General features: G+C 40.7%; 1 protein-coding gene across 2 annotated transcripts; it reads right to left on the bottom strand.

Moving 5' to 3' along the window:
* Positions 1-1,555: 1,555 nt before the first annotated feature.
* Positions 1,556-21,172, bottom strand: MED30 (mediator complex subunit 30). Of its 2 annotated transcripts, none has more exons than XM_020789602.3 (5): positions 21,020-21,172; positions 18,884-19,071; positions 17,813-17,971; positions 16,428-16,538; positions 1,556-2,440 (listed from the first exon to the last, which is right to left on the bottom strand). In XM_020789602.3, the coding sequence occupies exons 2-5, from the start codon at positions 19,055-19,057 to the stop codon at positions 2,345-2,347; spliced, it is 540 nt and encodes a 179-aa protein (XP_020645261.1). In that variant the 5' UTR covers positions 19,058-19,071; positions 21,020-21,172; the 3' UTR covers positions 1,556-2,344. The 2 variants fall into 2 exon arrangements, with proteins under 2 accessions (XP_020645261.1, XP_020645260.1); XM_020789601.3 differs by having other exon boundaries at positions 21,032-21,165.
* Positions 21,173-21,674: the final 502 nt, after the last annotated feature.

The following is a 21,674-nucleotide window of genomic DNA, read 5'->3' as shown; positions in this document are numbered from 1 at the left end:
AGAGACTCCACCTGGCCTATAGTCCCCAACAGCTTTCCTACAATAAAAGCAATCCCATAGAAGCCTTGGAATCTTTGGGGAGAGGGAAGATTTGACATTTTTAATTTCTGAGAAACCACTAGAGCTGATGACATCATCAGCCTTACACGGCCTAAAGTTGCAGAACAGGATTTCAGCCATTGGGACAAAAAGTGAGAAAAGTCTCATAAGAAGAGATACAGCATCTACCAGTTATTTCTTCTACAAACCAAACATGTAGGGCCTTTATGCAAACACATCTTGTTAGCATTTAAAAACACAGAACGACTGTGGAAATTCACTGACCATTTCTCTATACCTGGCAAGATATGTGCCTTATGAATAAACAAATGAAATCAAACTATGTTCCCAGTTATGCTGCTATAAATCCAAAAAATTGCAGCTGACTGCAGTGGTGATACTGTTTTATTACAATCCAGGGTTATACCCTAGATAATGTTTTTTCACATTCTGTTTAGAAACAGTTGAAATCTTATGCATAACTATAGGAAGCTAAAATCCTATAACCAGGAATAAATCTCTAAACTCAGTGACATTTACTTCTGAGTAAACATTCATAGGATAAAACAGATGACTAACGGTCATTTAAAAAGCACTCATCTATTTTCCTCCACTATTTCATTCCTTTTCTAGTTGCCTAGGACAGTATAAAATTGTCATTGGGTTTGTTTAGCTTCCCATAGCACCCCAACACATACCATCTAGTTTGATCTGTATATATTTTACTTGCAAACAGGACAAAGAATTCACCTGCCACCCCCCAACTTTTTTTAACTGGTCAGTCAAGAAATGTTACCCAGTGTAGCTCAGATCCACATGAGTGTTTTGTCTCAAGTGATTATCTGTTTTATTTCTTAGGCTATGGCTGCACTACCACAACTCTATGGGCCTGTTGTAGACAAAGACACCAAGTCATGGGTTTAGACCCATGGGTAGGCCCTTCATATTTTTTGAACTTCGCATCCTAAATATTACAGTGAATTTCACCAATGGCCTAAGATGGTGGACCTGTAGCCGCAAGCATCTGCAAGCCAAGAATGTTCCTCACTCCTCCATTATACAAGAACCCTAGAGATTAAAGTTTATTCGTGAGAGGACATCCACATGGAATCTTCACCCTGAAAGGATGTATGTACACTGACTCTTTGCTGCTTAGTGTCTTAGAACCCACAGCAGTCGCAATGAATGACTGTTTCACACCTAAACTATCCAACCGGATCTCAAGTCTTGCATATCTTCATCCTCGGGTGGGTGCGAACAAACTCCAGCTGTCTTGGTTTAACCATCCTAAACAGAGAACATTTCTTGTTGCTTTGCAGAAAGCAAGCTGTGCCAGTTTGTAACAGTAGCAGGAAGAAAAGGTGATATATAGATAATTAAGTGGTCGTGGTTTTTCTTGGGGAAAAATGAATGCTTCAGCATATTTCAAGCTTTAAGTTTTTCCTCCTCAAAGGTGCTGCCAGAATGTACTTTCAAAAACAAAACAAAGATATAAATGAAACTAAAAACACAAGTATTGTGGTACGTACCTTGAAAACTAACACATTTATTTCAGTTTTAGCTTTTGTGGATTATAACCCACTTGGTGCATGAAGTGAAACAGTTAACAAGAGGTTTATGTACACGTACATATAAACTGTGGCAACCCAATGAAGAGGAATACAGATATAGAAAATGACTTTCAGAGCGACATATTATTAACTCCAGTAATGAGCTCTGAGAATAGAAGTTACAGGAACATCCTGATGTAGGTAGAGTAGCTCACTGGAGCAGGTTACCTTTGAAGTGCAAAAACTCAAGAGAAGATGCTTCTCTTTTTCCAAATCAGCTTCTGATTTTGGGACCACAGAATCACAAGTACATTAAGAGCATGAGCATTGTGATCAGTATGTTTTTGGTGTCTGTTTCTTTATTTGCCTTAACCAGCATCAAGACGGCACAGATATTTCCTGTTCTCTAGACGACTTGCATAGATTTTTTTTCTTTCTAAATAGAAGTCCTTTAGTATGGTGTTGGGGAGATGATTTAAGATAAATGTTGTCAGAAGATCAGTACAAGTTGCCCGTCCTAGTTTGAAAAACAAAGCTTAAAACTGTACTGAATTCTTTTATTATATAAGACTTGCCAAACTTGCCATATTCATAATCATAACTGACCAAATTTCAAGAATCTGAACACTCATTTTTATACAAACATAGCTGTACACAAGTGGCAGGGCATAAAAAAGGATGCATTCTAACAAGTTATTTTTTCCTTCTTAACAAATAAACTCAACTGCCGTAATGAGAAAGAAAGAAAGCATATTTCAGTTTCTCATTGCCAACATGGCATTTATGTCCCAAATGAGATTCCGTAATTGATCCATGATTTGCTTCAGCTGTTGATTCTTCTGTTTCAGTTTCTGTGGAATGAAAGAAAGTTTATCAACATTGGCATTTGTTCAGGCAACATATTTTGACTTTAGCAGGAAAAAAAGGCAGTGTGCAGCATAACACAGAAGTGTAATACTCAGCGGTTCAGAAATATACCAGGGTAGAGGGTCCCAGATCAATAGCTCACAACAATCACTAGAAAGAACAATGGTTAGGACACATGGCAGCAATGCACTTTCCACTGGTATATCTGGCGTGATTTCCCACAAGCACACTAATGCCATCTCCAGGAGTAGTTCTAACAAGTTTACAAATCTTTTCTTACGGCAACATCAGATTTCTGTATAAGAAAACTGATTTTGAACTAAGGTCTAGAGCAGCAATGCTGAAACTATTGCCCAGAACATGTGATCAAACTGCAATTCCAATAATTTCTAGCTGTTATCTATGCTGGTTAGTGCTAACAACTGGGTGGAGCAGACAGAGGGGGTAGCCGACACCGACTTGCATTCCAGCAACATGTGTGGCAAGTGCTCTCCACCATGGTCTGGAGATAAAGTGTACAGGTACAGTGGTGCCTCGCTTAACAATTACTTTGTTAAACTATGAATCCGCTTGATGATAAGCTTTTTGTGATCGCAAAAACGATGTTTTAATGGGTAAAATTCGCTTAACGATGATTGGTTCCCTGCTCCGGGAACCGATTTTTCACTTAACGGTCTGAAAACAGCTGATTGGTGGCTCTCAAAATGGCCGCCTGCTGTGCAAAATGGCTCCCCGCTGTTTTTAGGATGGATTTTTCGCAAGAGAGGCACCGGAAAATGGCTGCCCTATGGAGGATCTTCGCTGGACGATTAGGTATTTAGCCCACTGGAACGCATTGGGCAGTTTTCAATGCGTTTCAATGGTTTTTTTCCCCACTTGAGGACAATTTTGCTCTACAGCGATTTCGCTGGAACGGATTAACATCGTCAAGTGAGGCACCACTGTAATGCAAACTGCCCATATGTTGCAAGGTTCCAAACTGAAAAAAGAGGCACCATTCATGGATTTTGTTGCAGAAATGGAGTGGTGGGAAACTTGTGATCCTGAACTTCTACTATGATTTTTCTTACTTCTTCACCTGAGTAAAACAAAAGGTAGGGAGTGTACACTGGATATCAATGACATGTAGGAATTGGGAAGATAGCTAGTAGTAGGTGGAGCCATGGAGAAACAATTCTGCCAGCTACTCAGATAGCTTTGCCATTATATCTCAGGCCTGGTTTACAGTTGAGACTAATCCCCCTTGAGTGAAAATGCCTAACCATGAAAGATTTAATTAATTTCTGAAAGACCCACAAATAAATTTTTGGAACCAATACAGAGGCTGAAGACTAAGATACTCAGATCCTGTTCAGCAATGCTTTCACTGATACGACAACCAATGCTAGCATATTCCCATTATTTTATTAAAGAGGAATCCTCACAAGCAAACATAGCATTTGTTCATTATAGCACAGATGTCAACTCTGAATTCCCACTGAGATCTCCAGTACTTACTCCCAGGTGCACACACACAATACTGCAGTCTTAATATGTTTTTAAAAATCAAGAGAAAGAAAGCTCACAACAAAACATATCAATGCCAAGTACATTTCCACCAAAAGACTGATGAATATCCCATGGATTAAAGTGACAGCCATAATGTTTTATATGACTGTGAAATGGTGTCAGTGTGTTCAGATTTTGCCAAGACAAGGAATATAATCAGTCTATAATCCTACAGCAAATGAGTGAGGAGTAAGAACCAAGGCTTTTGCAATTTCTATCTCACAGTGTGATGTCACTTAGCTCTTTTTGCATAAAGAATTAAATCCTCATTCTCTCCATCCTCACCCCCTTCATTTTATACTGAGCGAAAACTAAGAATAAATGTTCAGTTTGGTTTGGCTAAAGAGCATCTTGCCTCCTAGGTTAGTTACCAAGATCAGCGTGGATTTGCTGTTGAAGATAGGAGCCATGCCAACTCAGGCACATTTTACAATGAATAAACTTCCCAGGGTGCAACTCTTCAGATTTTAGTGCTATATACTGTGCAGCTTTGCCTCTGAACTACTCCCATGGGATCTTCCCTGGACTGTGAAAAGAATTCTGCAACATGCTATGACTTTTAAACTCCATGCCTCCAGTGCCTTTTTTTAAATTTTGCTTTTGGAACACTTGACATAGTTTGAAGTATAGAGAAAACACTTCTGAGCAGAGCAGCATAGTCTATGGATGTAATGTTGCACAGTATGTATTTCAAGCACATCTTGTTTTATACAGTACATTGCCCATGTTCTTGGGGGTGGGGGGCAGGAAAAGGAAGCTTCAAACCCAAAAAAATCAAAATTCTCTCCCCTCCGAAAAAGAACATTTAATCACCTTGGCTCCAGGTCGCTATACAAGATGTACTCCAAAGGACAAAACAGCATCAAAATGTCTGGCTGACTGAAGCAAAGACCAAGAGCCACCACCATGATTCCCTCTAGAGAAACTGACCAGATTAGCAAGTGACACTGACTCCAGCAGTAGCATGGGGAGATTATCTTCCACTGCACCTTAAAGCAGCAAGCTTCCTTAAGGTCAAACTAGACCAAAAGCCTGGCCCGTGTTTAGAAATCGTGCTCCCTTGAGTAGTGAAAGACATCTGTATGTCATAACATGCGTTTCCTCATATCAGTATCTTGCACGTAGCCATGCTTTGTTTTGCAACTGGTCATTGGAAGGTCAACATAATGGTATAAACATCAGATGTACTGTATACATTTGATTGCTGAGGCACATACCTCTGAAGATATTCTATTTAGTTTCAACCTGAGATGTTCATGCGCCACATCGAAATTTATCCTGTGTCTGAGGTAGCCATCTTACTCTGCCTAGTGGTTGGACAAGGCCTCTCAGAACAAAATGGCATATTTTGGAATTCATTTATTTCATTTTTCCCCTACATTGCTCCCAATACAAGGACCTAAGTTCTCAAACAGAAATGTATTAGTAGAGTGACTTGAAAGACATCTCCCTGAACATCTAGGGACAAAGATTCTCTCCTGTATAAGAGTCAGATTGTTTCACTCTCCACAAAGACACTAGTGTACAGATTACCTGTCCAATCTAGCACCAAGTTTATAAGCACTCCTCGAACAAATCATTTAAGATGCTATGTCAGTGTGCCCACTCAATTACTACAAGAATTGTGGGGAAGGGATTGTCTCCATGAAGTGCCAAAAATGTTTATGAAAAAGAAAAGGGGAGAGAACAAGACAGAAACTGGTCATACGGTCAGAACAGCTTAGTCATATTCTGCAACTTTTTGCAGGAGAGGGAAAAGATATGTGCTGAGGGCCATCTCTCAGTGGTGGAGCACATGCTTTGCAAGTAGAAATTCCTGTCCCAGGCACCTCTAGCAGAAGATCTCTGGTGAGCAGACTGGAAGAACCACTGGTGTGACACCCTGGCATCGCACTCCCGTCCACTGAAATTACTACACATCATTTCCCCATAGAATCAATACACCCATTATCTTTCTTCCACCTTTAAATCTGAAGCAGGATACACAAAAGATCCCCACCACATTCTCCACCCAGCCATCAAACAGACTGATTCAACACACTGGGGGAAAATCACTGGCCTGTCTTCAAACGGTGTGCATTGAGGTCCTTTCCCCATCTCTCCATCCAAACCCCTTTTCTTTTTTCTGATACCGACCTTTCCAATTACAACCTTTCTCTCATTTTATGTGCAGTTTGTTACCCACGAGCACCCCTAAATCTTTCTCCAGTGTGTTGTTGCTGAGTTTGCTATCTCTCTTTCCCTTTTCTGGGTAAGAGCGATAACATTTGGTAAATCTAAGTTGTTAGATGTTTTACTGGGCTTTTAATCTTTGATTTCTATTTCCAATGGTGCATTTAAGCACTGACATTCCATCTCACTGTAATGCCAAACTTTTATATCTGCTGTTCTAATTTTTTTTCCCATGCTTACTTGTTCCATTGTATCATTTTTCTTATACTGTAAACTACAGTTATATCTCTTCAATAAATAGGGAACAAGGAATATCTACACTCAAAAGCAGCCATCAGAATTATGTACAGACTTTCCCTCCTCATATTTAGACATACAAATCTGACTAATCTTAAGTTACATTTCAGCTGCAAAACTTGGAATATAGCCTCTGAAGCAAAATAACTATTTCACATAATTTAAGTGCAAAACAACAAGGAAGAAAATCTTTGGAGAGATCACTGAAGTTGTCTGGACAATTTTCGTGTCCCAAAAAGTGGAACCCTACAAAGGTTACCATCTTTTTTCACTCCCAGCATTTTTGCCAGATGCAGTTCATGTGAAGGACTTGCCTTTTAAGATACGAAGCGATAGTAGTTAGTGATTGTTAGAACGATGCCAGGAAGGGTGCTAATCACTTAACACACTCTGGAAAATGCTGACTTGCAAGAAGCCCTGGTGAGGTAATAGGATCCAGCTAGGAGTGTTTGATTTCGGAATGGCAACTGGAGAAAAACAGTATGGCACTATCTAAACTAATTTCATAATATTGATTTATACATGTGTGTGCGTGTGTCCTTTTCTGGTAGAGGGCAAGCGCACATTTTGCCCCCTGCTGCTGCCCATTCGTTTCTTCTTCAGCCTTAGGAACAGAAAGTGCTAAGGGCTTCTGTATAGCCATTTCGCTTTACAGATCCCAACAAGTACGGTAACTACAATTGCTGTAATACCAGAACTTGTTAAGACCTGACAAGGGAGTGCACGTATAATCAACAGCTATTCCCACCCCTACTTATTTATTTTTATTTATTTATTTATTTGATTTTTATCCTGCCTATCTGGACCAACGATCCACTCTAGGCGGCTTGTAGTGATTTAACTGTGGTCCTCATAGTTAGTCATGTGCTATCAAGTCGGAACTGACTCATACGGACCCTAAAAGGACTTTCAAGGTAAGCAAGAGGTTTAAGGAGTGGTTTTACCAGTTCGATTCCTCCAGCAAGTTTCCGGGGCTGAGTGGGGATTTGAACCCAGGCCTCCTGAATTCTAATCCATTATTCTACCCACTATACCACACTGTGTATCATCATTCCTCATCCTAGTTGATATAACTAAGAAAACATGCTTGTCTGTGTAGCAGTGTGAAATATGCCTATTAAATAACAAATATATGAACTGACATTTGGGGATTTTTCCCTCCAATTAAGAGGGCGAAGCATCCAGAACATAGCTTCTGCAAGCTGTAGTCTCTCACCATCTTTTAAATGAAAAGGTAAGCAGATGAAAGGAACTGACACATTTTAAATTACTCAAAGGATGACAGCAATATCTCCATGGGCTTCCAGATATATTTTCTGATTGCAAAAGGCTGGGAAGGAAAGGAAGATTTGTTTCTGGCTGATTAGAACGGCATAGCAACCTCGGTGTCTGGAGAAGAAAGATCAGGAATAGGTCTGCCCTTATAGACCACAGATGGAAACAGATAATGTATCTATAATTTACTACCTCTGTGCTATCTACAGTCCTGGTCATCCCACTTTAAAATGTAGAATATGCACCAAAATGCTGGAAAAACATCAGCTTACACCACCTCACACTGACAGCTTCCACCTAAGACAGTGCTCTTCAGTGCATAATCAGTTTGGGCTCCTTTTCTGACAGGAAATGGCAAATCAAATATTGACCTGGAAAGGGAAGACATGGCTCACTCCACCTACGTTACCAATTGGCACTACAGTAGTTACACCAGTAATGGTCAATAGCAGGCGCTCACCTGTGAAAAAGGGCACTGACTACGACTCTGCAGGACGATGATCATGAAGACGAAAATAAGATTGTTTGGCTAATGCCCCACCATTCTCCAAGCACTGTGTCTCAAAATGGTTCACAAGATGATTAAAGCAATTACAGGTAAGAACAAGCCAAGAGCAGGTACAATAAAATATTCCCCTTGAGTTTTGCAATGATGGGATATAAACTGAACAAGCAGAAAACTAAAATAGTAAAAACACAGTGGCAATGGGATCAAACAGGAGTCCCAAACCCCACTTTTTAAATCCATCCCTTCTTGGAAGGACCACAGCCACTGTAACAAAGTGCCTCTAAATGGAATCCCAGGAAGGCAAATGAGAAAGACCTCATGGTTAATGATATCAAAAGCCGCTGAGATGTCAACTGAACCAGAAGACCATGCTCTCGCACCCAACTCCCAGTGTAGATTGCTCACCAAGCTGACCAAAGCAGTTTTTGACCCATAAGCAAATCTGAAGCCAGACTGAAATGGGTCTAATCCATCTCATTCAGGCTCCTCTGTATTTCCTTGATTCACATTCTAACTCCTTGTACAAAATTGGAATACTGAGACTGGCTAGCAGCTATTTAACATGAAATGGAAGGCTCTTCCATCTAAGGCCTTACCCTCATCTTTTTAAGGCAAGATGGAACCATGCCTGGCTGCAGGGAGACTTTCACCACTCTCATGACCCACTCATACAACGCCCCTCTCCAGCCGCTTTTCTGTGCTTGGAAAGGCATCTTTCTTTCCAAAGGATCTGGATTTTGGTACCCAAAAAGCTCATCTTGTATGGCAAAAAGCTTCTACAGACATGCATCCATTTCAGCTTTCTGAGGAGAAAGCTGCAGATTGTTTTAAACAGTTTTGAAATACTGGTTAGATGTCAGCTTGACACTCTGGTTTAGACCCATAGTACAGCGGTGCCTCGCATTACGATTGCCCGCATTATGACCAAACTGCATTACGATGATGTTTTTGCGATTGCTTTTGCGATCACAAAACGATGATCTAAATAGGCTTGTTTTGCTTTGCGATGATTGGTTCCCTGCTTCGGGAATCGTTTCTTCGCAAAACAACAATTTTTCTACAGCTGATTGGCAGTTTCAAAATGGCCACCAAGTAAATAAAATGGCTCCCCGCTGTTTTCTGGGACAGATTCCTCGCTTTACAGCCACCAAAAATGGCCGCCCTATGGAGGATCTTTGCTGGATGGTGAGTTTCCAGCCCACTGGAACGCATTGAAGGGGTTTTAATGCGTTTCAATGGGCTTTTTATTTTCGCATTACGATGTTTTCGTTCTACAGCGATTTCACTGGAACGAATTAACATCATAATGTGAGGCACCACTGTAACTTTAATTGGAAGGACAGATCCTGAAGCTGAGGCTCCAATACTTTTGCCATTTCATGAGAAGAGAAAAGACCTTGATGTTGGGAAAGTGTGAGGACAAGAGGAGAAAGGGACGATAGAGGACAGTGTCATCAAAGCTACCAACATGAATTTGATCCAACTCCAGGAGGCAGTGGAAGACAGGGGGGCCTGGCGTGCTCTGGTCCATGGGATCACAAAGAGTCGGACATGACTTAACAACTAAACTACAACAAGCTTTAATTGGTAGTCAACTCAGCTCAGTTACTGATGTAATATTAACTATATATAGTACTAAAAAGAAAATTGAGGATATGAGCATGTGACTAGACAGGAAGGAAGAAACAGTGGTTCAAAGAAGGCATCTAACCTTTTGACCACTGTTAAGACACTTGGGGAAATCTTCATTTACTCTGCATCACCTCTGTTTAAAGACCTTCAATGCTGGAGAATGGTGTTTAACTATCAAGTGGTCCATTCTCTTACCAAACAACTTTCACTGCTGGGAGCATCTTCTACCAGGTCTACCTACTTGAAGTGCAGAAAACAAACTTGTTCTATTTGCCAAATGACAGCCCTTCAAATGTTTGAAAATGGCTATCATATCTCCTCTCTGTCTTCTCTTCACAAGTATAAACACACCCAACTCCTTCAACTATTCTTCACAGGATTTGGTTTCCAAACCCATTATCATTCTAGTTGCCCTCCTGTGGACATGTCCTAGCTTTTCTACATCCTTCTTAAAATGTGGTTCCCAGAACTGGTCACACAATATTCCAGATGAAGTCTGACCAGTGCAAAATAAAGCAATATTATTATGCCCTTTCATGGGGACACTATATTCCTTTCAATCCAGTAGAGTATCATAAACTTGAGTATTTCATTACAAGCTGCTTAGGAACTGTTTTTCAAGTGCCACAAAGAATTATGATTTGACACAGAATTGTAGGGAGGGAGGCCTGCTGATTTCCTTAAATGACCTTTAAATTCCATCTATGATTCAGGAACCAATGATCTCTGATGGAGTGTAGGGCCTGCTTGTGTTCCTAAAAGTGGCTATAAATTAAACATAACTTTAATCTCTTTCTCTTTTAGGCCTTAAAAGTCCTTTATTAGAAACAGAAATTTACCATATCACTTTATAGTGGTAGGCCTGTTTGCAGTACTTTATAAGAGCCAAAACTGCATTAGTTTGTTTGTATCACCATTAAGTCCAGTAGCGTAAAACACAAGGGCAAACTGCTGCTAGTCAGTGCGTCATCTCTTGTATTCCTTGTTGTGCACCAGTCATATGTCTTGGCATGTGATCAGGAATACATGTGGCGACTCATTAACTAGAAGCAATCAACTGGTGTAAATTATGGCATTCAACTTATGAAGCTGAAAATAACAGAAAATCATATACAAGCTTTTGTTCCTCTCTCCTGGCATCCAATGTGCAGCAGGTACATGGCTGGGTACAAAGCTGCTCTCCAGACCAGAGAAGGGAGTGAAGCACAACATACTGTTTGTTACAGAAACAGCATCACTTGCCGAATTGTGCAGTTGTGTTTCACAGTGCCTACAAAATTCTAAGAAGTAGAAGGGAAACAAGCTCATATCTTTATACAGTATATGTAACACATTTACATCCTTTGGGTGGAACAGCTAATGTCTTGGAGGACAGGAACAAAATTCAAACCGATCTTTAGCAGTCTAAGAGAATAAAATTTAACAATGGTAAGTGCAAAGTTACACACCGGGAAGAGAAAAACCATGTGCACAGTTAATAGCCTGGGGATACTTGGCTCAGTAATACTACAAGTGAGAAGGATCTCAGAAGTGTAGTAGACTAAAGCTGAATATGAGCCAACAGTGCAATGTGGCCGCAAAAAGGCCCAATGCTATTTTAGGCTGCAGTAACAGAATTACAGTGGTGCCTCGACTTACGACCATAATCTGTTCCAGAAGATAGATGTAACTCGAAATGGTTGCAAGTCGAAGCACCATTTCCCATAAGAATGCATTGAAATGAAATTAATCCGTTCCCGCTGAAGAAAAAAAATCACACACACAAAAATCACTGCAAGACACATTGGAAATGCGATTAATCCCTTCTGGCCGAAGGGGGGTGGGGAAAGAGAAAAGCAATCAAGCATGCAAGACTCAGCAGATCAGAAATGCACACAGAACAAAGGTGGCAGGTCGTAAATGCAAAGAAAACAAAGCATGTAGGACACATTAGAAATGGGGGGACCCAAAAGCAACCAACCCTCCCAGGACCCATCAGAAATGAGGGAAGGCAAAAAACCAACAAACCCCCCAAGACCCATCGGAAATGGGGGGAAAAACTGAAAAGGCAACCAAACCCCCAGACCCATCGAAAATTGAAAAAAAAAACCAACCAACCAACCAACACCCCCAAGATCCATCGGAAATGGGAAAAAACCCAAAAAGCAACCAACCCCCCCCCAAGACCCATCGGAAATGGGGAAAAAACCCAAAAAGCAACCAAGCCCCCAAGACCCATCAGAAATGGGGGGGGGAGGTGAACCAACCAACCAACCAACCAAGCCCCAAGACCCATCAGAAATGGGGGAAAAACCCAACAAATAAACAAACCCCTCAAGGCCCATCACAGCACAGAAACATAACCCCCCAGCCCAAAACCATGCTGCAAAAACACCCAGAACAGCTTTTAAAAAGCAGAAAAATGCACCTTACCTTACCAGGCAGCCTGAAGCCTCCCTGCAAACACACACACACTCAGAAGCAGAAGCGAGGCAGTCCCAAGCCTCCTCCGATGGCACACTCATTAACTGCTGGGTCGAAAGAGCTAAAAAGCAGCAGCCCCGTCGCCACCTACAGTTAGAAATTTGAATTTCCCACCTTTTTTCTATTCATAAGTGGAAGCTCCAGACGCAAGTACTGTCGAAGCAAAATTTTGCAGCTGGAGCTGGTCGTAACTTGAAATGGTCATACGTAGGGACGTTTCTAAGTCGAGGTACCATTGTATTGGCTCCAAATCCAGTGCACTACTAGTCCCCCTCTATTTGGAACTAGCTAGGTCTCAACTTGAGTGCTGTGTCCTTTTATGGGCACTGGACTTTAAGAAGGATGCTGACAAAATGAAACAAGTTCACAAGGAAGATCAGGGAACTGGGAACCAAGCCTTATGAGGAAAGACTGAAAGAACTGGGCATGTTCAAGCCTTGAGAAAAGATGACTGAAGGAAGATATGATAACACTTTTCAAATACTTGAAAGACAGCCATACAGAGAAGGGGCAGGAGCCGTTCTCGATCATCCCAGAGTACCTGACATGTAATAATCAGCTGAAGTCACAGGAAGCCAGATTTTGGCTGAATATCAGGAAAAACTTAACTGTTAGAACAGTACAACAATGGAGCCAATTACAGTACTTTGAAAGGTGGTGAGTGCTCCAATGCTGGAGGCTTTAAAGAGAAAATTGGGCAATCATCTGTCAGATATCCTTTGATTTGGATTCCTGCATTGAGCAGGGAGTTTGATTCAATGGCCTTATAGGCCCCTCCCAACATAATTATCCTATGATTCTATGATTTGTGTATTTTACTAAGTATATGCATATTTAATAGAACAAACAATTTCCCCCCTCCCCAAAATGACAACACATGACATAAAAATAATTCTTGTAAGAAATAGTCTCTAATTGCCTTGAGCACGACAGACCAGCATTCTAGACTCTGTATTAACCTGTTTGTCCTTATGTGAATACAATTCCAGGTTTTAACTGTAAATTCGGAGAGGGGGCTCTCTAAAATGAGAGGCTGACGTGGTAGAACCCAAAGAAAGACTACTAAAAGAAATAGTCAAAAGAACATTGTAAATTATTCCCTTATACAGTAATACAGTTTCCAACTATGAGATATGTACAAACATACGTCATGTCTGAACAGCACCACTTGTGCCTACTCAGAAGCAAGTCTCACTGAATTTAATGGGGCTTACTCTCATGTAAGTGGGTTTAGGACTATAGCTTTTGGGTTCATGATAAGAATATTTCTTCATGTTTGTTGCAGATGAGCTCAATTCAGGCTAAATTCCAACTAGTGGAGAATATTTAAGAAGCTTCCTCCATAGAAGCTGATGAATATTTACATACAGTAATATTTAGGAAAATTCATGCTGATCTTTAACACTTATTTTAAAGATCTAGAAAGTTTATCATAGTGTTTAGATGCACACAGACTAAGCTAGTCGAAGGGCTCGAAGCACAAATTTCAATGCAGTGCTATCGCTGTGCTCAATCATCTTAACTAACAGGTCAGATACCATCATAAACATTCATGAAACTCCTCTTGCAAGATCACTTTAAGGAGGATAATACACAAATTAGCATTTGGGTACCATAACATGGGCAAATGCACACCATAAAGTTATCAATACACAAAAAACATTGGAACATATCAATTAAAGGCTTCATATATCTATGAACTGTGCATGATTTCATGTTTTATTAAATCTTCATCCATCTGTATGAAGTTATATGATTGAGTCTGACGAGAGAGTAGTTCTTCCTTAAATTCACTTTTTTTTCTTGTGTCTAGGCACTGACAGGGTGGAAATACGAGGTTTTATAACATCTTTTTCCTCACTAATTGGCAGTGACAGAAGCTGAAATGTCAGCCTGCTTCTTTTAAAAATCTTCAGTTTTCCAAAGAACTTTTAATTACTTAGATATACAAATGATAGATCCTTCTGGTACCACAAAGACTGACAGATCTGTTGCAGTAAAAGACTCTTTAGACTAAAACCCAGGAATCTAATACACCAACTATTTATCCTCAGTGGTCAGACTGATACACACATGTGGGCACAGACACATACATAGGGGAAATGCTGAGAAATACACAACATACCAGGGCTCAACTAGCTCTTGCGCGACAAACCACTCCTTGGATAGTCAAGGATCTAAATCGGGGGGGGGGGGCAGAATGCTGACACCCAGGGTGCTTTTTGTGGCATCCAATCCTCACCTAGAAAGGAGAATGACATCTCCAGCAAGCATCCAGTAAAGGCAATTTACCTTTAAATTACTCACAACTCTCCAGGAAGCATTTAACACCCCAAATACTAATTTCTTACAAAAAACCAGAAAATGATTTCTAGTCACATCCAGGCAGTTCTTTTGTTGTTGTTGTTATGTTTTATGATCTGAGCATTACCCCGCAGGGGACACAGGTTCCCCTGACACGCCAAAGGTATCCATCTCTGCTGTTAACAATAGCATCTAGCCCTAGAGTTAGGAACGTTTTGTCTATCTATTTTTTTACAGTAATCTAAGCACTTTCAGGGACATGGTGGTGCTGTGGGTTAAACTGCAGAAGCCTCTGTGCTGCAAGGTCAGAAGACCAGCAATCGTAAGATCAAATCCATGTGACAGGATGAGCTCCCGTCACTTCTCCCAGCTCCTGCCAATCTAGCAGTTCGAAAGCATGTAAAAATGCGAGTAGATAAATAGGTATCACCACAGTGGGAAGGTAACGGCATTCCATGTCTAGTCGCTCTGGCCACGTGACCATGGAAACTGTCTACGGACAAACGCTGGTTCTACGGCTTGGAGTCGGGGATGAGCACCGCACCCTAGAGTCGGACACGACTGGACTAAATTTCAAGGGAAACCTTTACCTTTACCCAAAGCACTTTCAGATTGTCTGCATGCACCCTATTGCAAATCTCCATTCTTCAACAGATAGACTGTGGGGCTGGACACACAGGCTTAATGGGAGATCAACATCCCTATAATGTGACTATTTTAATTCAATTTAGCATGACACAGGACCATCACAGGCAGTATGTCTTGTACACCAAAGGCTTTTGGCCCATAATCTTTCTCCTTATAACACACTGTGCAGCACAGACACATGCACACCTTTAGAGATTATTTCATGCATCCGATGAGTCTGGGCACAAACAATTTGTTAAATCAACCTTACCACAAAAATATGTTGCCCACTATTAGTTCTGCATTTAATTTTGTGAGCTGAAGGATAAATTGCACAGATAAATGACAACAGAACATCAAATAATTCCACAATAAATGCTTATGTGACCATTGTACAGACTTCAATGTTAGTTTGAAAACGTATATTTACACTGAAGCCAAAGCTCTGGTTCCACTTTTAGTATGAAGGGAATATAATTCAATTCTTTTAAAAACCTCATTTATGAATGTGGGATATTCTGCTTCTGTGAGTCAAAAACCAGGAAATGGTCCAATACTGCTGTGCAATATTGCACCCATGTTGCCAGCAGGAAAAAGGATGCTTTGTGTTTGGGTAAGAAGTAGTTAATGGATGAAGAAAAGGTACATAGTATTGAGTATGAGTTTTTTTTCCCTTGCATAGTGTCACTTTGTGAACAGTACAGAGCACTCATGTAGCAATAATAACTAGAAGTTGTGACTGTTTTACCCAGTACCACCCTTACGGCAGACAGAACTTTACTCAGCTGTTCCTTTTCTTTCCATTGTACAAACCTTCAACCCACAGAGGATTCAGACCACGTGGTCCATAGCAACACTGGTTAAGAAAGAGAAACTTTCAAAGAAAGACACCTTGTTCCAAGCCAGGCATCTACAAGTCAGGGTGTCAAAAATATAAGGACACTTATATCATCTTTGAACAAACATGGGATGGTGTAGAGCACAAGTGCCAGGAAAAAAATGAGCAAGAACAAGTTTGAATTTAAGAGAATTCAATCATTGTTCCAATTTATTTATTTGCAATAGTTGGATGTATGCATTAACAGTAATAAATAAAGCCTTCTACAATCACATCTGCTGCATGCAAACCACACATAAATTGTTACCTTGTTCACTTCCATGATTTCTCTTCTCTCTTCACTAGCAAAGAGAAGCTGGCTGGCTGCTCCTCGATCATCATGTTTAAAGCTGTCCTCTTCAACATAAGGAATAAGTTGCTACAAATGTGAGCAAAACAAATGTATAAGGCCTACTAAAAACGTCTTATAAAATCAGGTATGAAAGCCTGTACGTGAGCCAATTAAAAGAGAACTACGAACACTAGCTTTTCAGTAACATTTTAAATACAGTAGTGCCTCGCTTAACAATGTTAATTGGTTCCCAAAAAAACATCGCTATGGGAAAACATCGCTAAGCGAAACACCATTTCCCATAGGAATGCAATGAAAACCGGATAATCCGTTCCAATGGGAACGGGATTACCATCCTTAAGCGAAAATCGCCATAGGAAACATCGCTAAGCAAAATGCGGTTCCCCCATTGGAATGCACTGAATAGGTTTCAATGCATTTCAATGGTTTTGACAGGTCCGTTTTCGCTATTTTTAAAGTGTCCTAAAATGTTCAAAAACTCTTTAAAATGCTTGGAATCGTTAGTGCACCTTGTAAAACCTTTGCAAACTTAATTTGGCTTTGTTCTGAGTCTTCGTTAATTTCTGGTGAATTCCCCCCCCCATTGGAATGCACTGAACTGTAGGTTTGACAGCTGTTTTGCTAAGCGAAACAGGGGGACCTAAACTGTCATCGCTAAGCGAAGAAAGGTCCCGAACATCGCTATGCGAAATTTCCCCATAGGAAACATTGCTAAACGGAGCGCAATATCACTCCAAAAACCTCATTGCTAAGCGAATACATCGTTAAACAAGGCAATGGCTAAGCGAGGCACCACTGTATCTATTTGGTTTTGTATAGGAAATTTTAAATGGTTACTTTCAAATAAATATTTATATTGTAATGTGCAGCCCCACGATCAAGGAGCAAAGGTGGAGACTTCTGAAATCCATCAGTCAGTGCAAGCAACTGGAAAAACTGATTTACACAAGGCTTTTGAATTCTCCTAACACGAAGCATGACCTACTACAGGTGGGCAAAGATGGCTCTTGACTCATTGCCAGAACTGTGGGTGATATGTCGCAAAGGTTTCCAGCTGTTATTTGTTTAATATCAACTACACTATAAACCCAAAATTATGCTGCTGTCATTAATAAAGAGTGGGGCCATCAGGAGCAGTTATTTCCACTGCACTCTATTCACAAGTACTCAAATTTCATGTCTTCAGAATTGTAAAAATGCAAACTTTGCGCATCCAGATCTTTCGCATTAGGCTCCAGTTGGTGGATCTTGGTAGTTTTTGTGAACAGTAAAGTAGGCCCCCACAAGTCTCAAATCTGCCCACCACAGATTTAAATATCTGTTTGCCAACTTCTACTTACCTCTATTGGAACAGGGTCAAGCCCTGCACAGTTTTCATTGCATTTGTCATATACTAATCTCAGTTTCCGAAAAAGAATTGACAGCTGACGCAGATGTTCTTGTAGCTTTCCTAACCTGTCTTGATATGTGCTCGTATGATAGGTAACGCCATTTGGGAGCTGGAAGAGTCAAGCATGATTATTATGTTTGTTGTTAAGAAATGAATAAAACCCAGTCACATTTCAACCAGCTTCTAAAACAGGAGTATCAAAAAAAAAAGACCAATTTTGCTAATAGGCATAAATATTTCTTACGAAAGTCTACTTTGCAATCAATGCCCACTATTTGCTTTAGAGGCAGGTATATGGAAATACTAATCGCATCAGCAATACTCAGCCAAGAAAACTGCCCAGATAATCATTTTTTAAAAAAAGACAGAATCAGATTGTAGTGGTGAATCTGTTGAGAACAATAAGAAATTTGGAGATGTATTGGGAATACACACACACACCTCAGGTCTCCATTAAAACCATAAGGACTTGAAAATGCTTATTGAACTTAATGGGTCCAAGCCATGAGTCAAATATAAGTCTTAAAAAAAATCAAGCTGAGTATGAATCAAGTTGCTAGTGCAACTTGAGTCGGACTTGATCATGAGTTGCAAGTCCCCATCCCTGGCAACTACTCTGCTGAAGGAGCAATTGAGAAAGTCTCTAAAATTAAAAAAAAATACCTGGAGCAGAACATAGCGACTCATTTACAACATATGTAGCTCTAAATGTATCATGTTAAATTCTGCATATGCAATGGCTTCTTGTTGTTTTAGTCTATTTGCACCTATTTAAACAATGTTTTGTTTTTTCTTTTTTGCAAATTTTAAGTATAATGTGACAATATGTCTTTAAAATTATTTTAAATTAATTTAAAATGCTTGGCAAACTACAGTTCTTCCTTTCAAATACCAAACTCTTTCCGTGTCAGCTTGAAATTTTTTCCCATTTGCTACAGTACCCTCTTTCAAATTAATTCAAGAATGGCACAAAAAATAAAAGTCTAATAGTATTAAGGAGGAGGATAGTGTTCCATCTCACCTGCATATTTCTTAATAGCTGGAAGATTTCCATGGTACGAAATACAATATCCTGCACAGTCTCTTGACCAATGCGACACAGAGAAGCAGTGTTGACTTCCCGCGCAGCTTGAGACTGGGGACCGGAAAACGGGCCAGGAGGCATTCCTACTCCAGCTAGAGGTGGTGTAGACATTTCGCTGTGAGGTTCTGCAAAGTAAAAATAAATCTCAGTAATATATGCACAGGTTCTACAGGAGTCAAACCATGCTATCACAACATCAGCCAAAGAAAAGTTTCCCCTTGACATTTAGTCCAGTCATGTCCGACTCTAAGGCGCGGTACTCATCCCCGTTTCCAAGCCATAGAGCCAGCATTTGTTCGAAGACAGTTTCCGTGGTCACGTGGCCAGCGCTTCCCACCAAGGTGGTACCTATTTCTCTACTCGCAGTTTTGCATTTTGCATGCTTTCGAACTGCTAGGTTGGCAGGAGCTGGGACAAGCGACAGGGGCTCACTCCGTCGTGTGAATTTGATCTTACGACGGCTGGTCTTCTGACCTTTCAGCACAGAGGCTTCTGCAGTTTAACCCACAGTGCCATCACAACAGGCACAGCCAAATTAGTTGCACATACATCACACAGAAATTAATAAATCTGCTGTTAAATCATGACTAATTTGCCCTACTGGTTTTAGCAATCTGAGCCAGTGTAAACGTTCAAGTTAGCTTGGAGGCCAAAGCAGCTTCTCAAAAGCTTTATTAAGATACCACGGTCTACAGTTTTATATTTGGTCCAGATCCGTCTGCTTAGTCACTGCTGCTTGACCACTTCTGATACATTATTTTAGTACAGTGGACCCTCTACTTAAGGAATTAATCCGTATTGGAATGGTGGCTGCAAGTCGAAAAGTCTGTAAGTCGAATCTCCATTGACCTGCACTGCATTGAAAACCGATTAATCCCATAACCAGTGGTTTTTATTCTATTTTTATTCCATTTTGGTTTTTTCTGGTCTGTAAGTCGATTCTCTGGCTGCAAGTCGAATCTAAATTTTGCAGCCAGAGAAGTCTGTAACTCGAAAAGTCTGTAAGTCGAGCTGTCTGTAAGTCGAGGGTCCACTGTAATCCTCTAATGGGGTCCTGCAGAAGAAGAAATACAAAGCTAAAACAAATAACTACAACATATTGTGGTTAATACACCTGTGATTACAAACCAATTATGGATGAGGAAGCAAGGTGAAATAACACTGACATGAACCAAAGAGCGGGGGGGGGGGGAGAATGTGAGAACTGTGAACACTTTCTAGTGCTCTCAACACCTTTTCAGCTGATCCTTCCTCTACAAAAGCAATATTGGAGTGCTTCTAACGCGAAGAAAGAAGAACTAAACTGCAACCCAACACAGTAAGTAAAGTATGTACAATAAAAACAAAAAAAATTCTATGTATTTTGTGCTGTCAGATCAGAACTGGCAAGGACTTCTAATGACCCCAATAGAGCTTTCACCGTAAGCGAGATATTTAAGTGGTTTTACCAATTCCACTCCTCCAGGGAGTTTCCTCCAGAGTCCTAGTCCATCACTCTATTCATCCTGGGAATCCAAGAATCAAAAGCATGAGAGTACTGTACTTCTACAAAGTATTTACGTATTTCAAAGTGAGTTTCTGGGGATCGCAATTGACTTTCTTGGGCCATGTAGCTGATGGCTTGCAGGCTACAAGTTTATGTACCCAGCGTTTCTGATGGGGAGAGCGGAAGCCAGGTAAAATAGAGGCTGACAATTAGATTATTTGCGATGACCAGGTAGGCGGGGTATAAATAGAATGAACGAAAAAATAAAAAATTATTAACACTGTTAATAAGCATGCAAGGTGATAATAAAGAACAGAGGTAATGAGCATCTCCTGCTTAATTTAAAGCTGCCACCGGTACTTTAGTTTTTGCTACATAGCAGATTAACGCGGCTACCCCTCTGCAGATTGCTGCCATCTTCCAAGTGTCACAGGACTCTGTTTCAACAGACTAACACGGCTGTCCTTTGGGTAGCGGGCAGGAAGAAACAGTACCGGCCGCTCAGGAGACCCACGGAGGAATTGCACGCCATGAAATTCGGAAACAATAAAGGGCCAATATGAGCAGAGGCGCCAAGAGAGGCACACCTGGGGCTCTACCTGGTCTTTGTCTCCCCAGTAAGCCCAGCGCTGCCTCAGCCGGTCGCCGCTTTGCTTTCCTCGAGGACGGGGCTCCGGGAAGCGAACCCCACCACCGGTCGCCCTCCGAAAAGGACCGGAAGCCGACCACTTTCAGGAGCCGCGCCGCCAATTAGAGCGAGACGACCGGCGAACGGCACGCCGTCGTTTCCGGTTCCGCGAGGCGGCCTTGTACGGAAAACATCACGGGGCCCCCACAGGGCGCAGCCATTGCTCTTTTCCGTACACTCGCTAGAGAGGCAGAAGTGCCCCTTTTGTGTCCACCGGGGGAGGCCCTGCCTGGGGGCTGTCTTGCTCGCTTTCTCTTTCTTTGTGGGGCCGACGACGTTTGAAGAGGCGCTGATTATTAGTTCTCTTGTCTTTTGCTAGTACTGTATTACAGTGTTGCTGTGACATGAGGCAGCCAATTTTTTTTTAAATTAGTAGTACTATTGTTATTCAGCAACACCAAGCACAGTCTATCAAAATTATAAAAAACATTGGTTGTTTAATAATAATAATAATAATAATAATAATAATAATAATAATAATAATAATAATAATAATAATAATAATAATAATAATAATAATAATAATAATAATAAATAGTGACAGATTTTTTAAA

Source organism: Pogona vitticeps, chromosome 4 (assembly GCF_051106095.1).
Source record: "Pogona vitticeps strain Pit_001003342236 chromosome 4, PviZW2.1, whole genome shotgun sequence".
NCBI classification, from domain to species: domain Eukaryota; kingdom Metazoa; phylum Chordata; class Lepidosauria; order Squamata; family Agamidae; genus Pogona; species Pogona vitticeps.
This window is presented reverse-complemented; position numbering and strand designations above follow the sequence as displayed.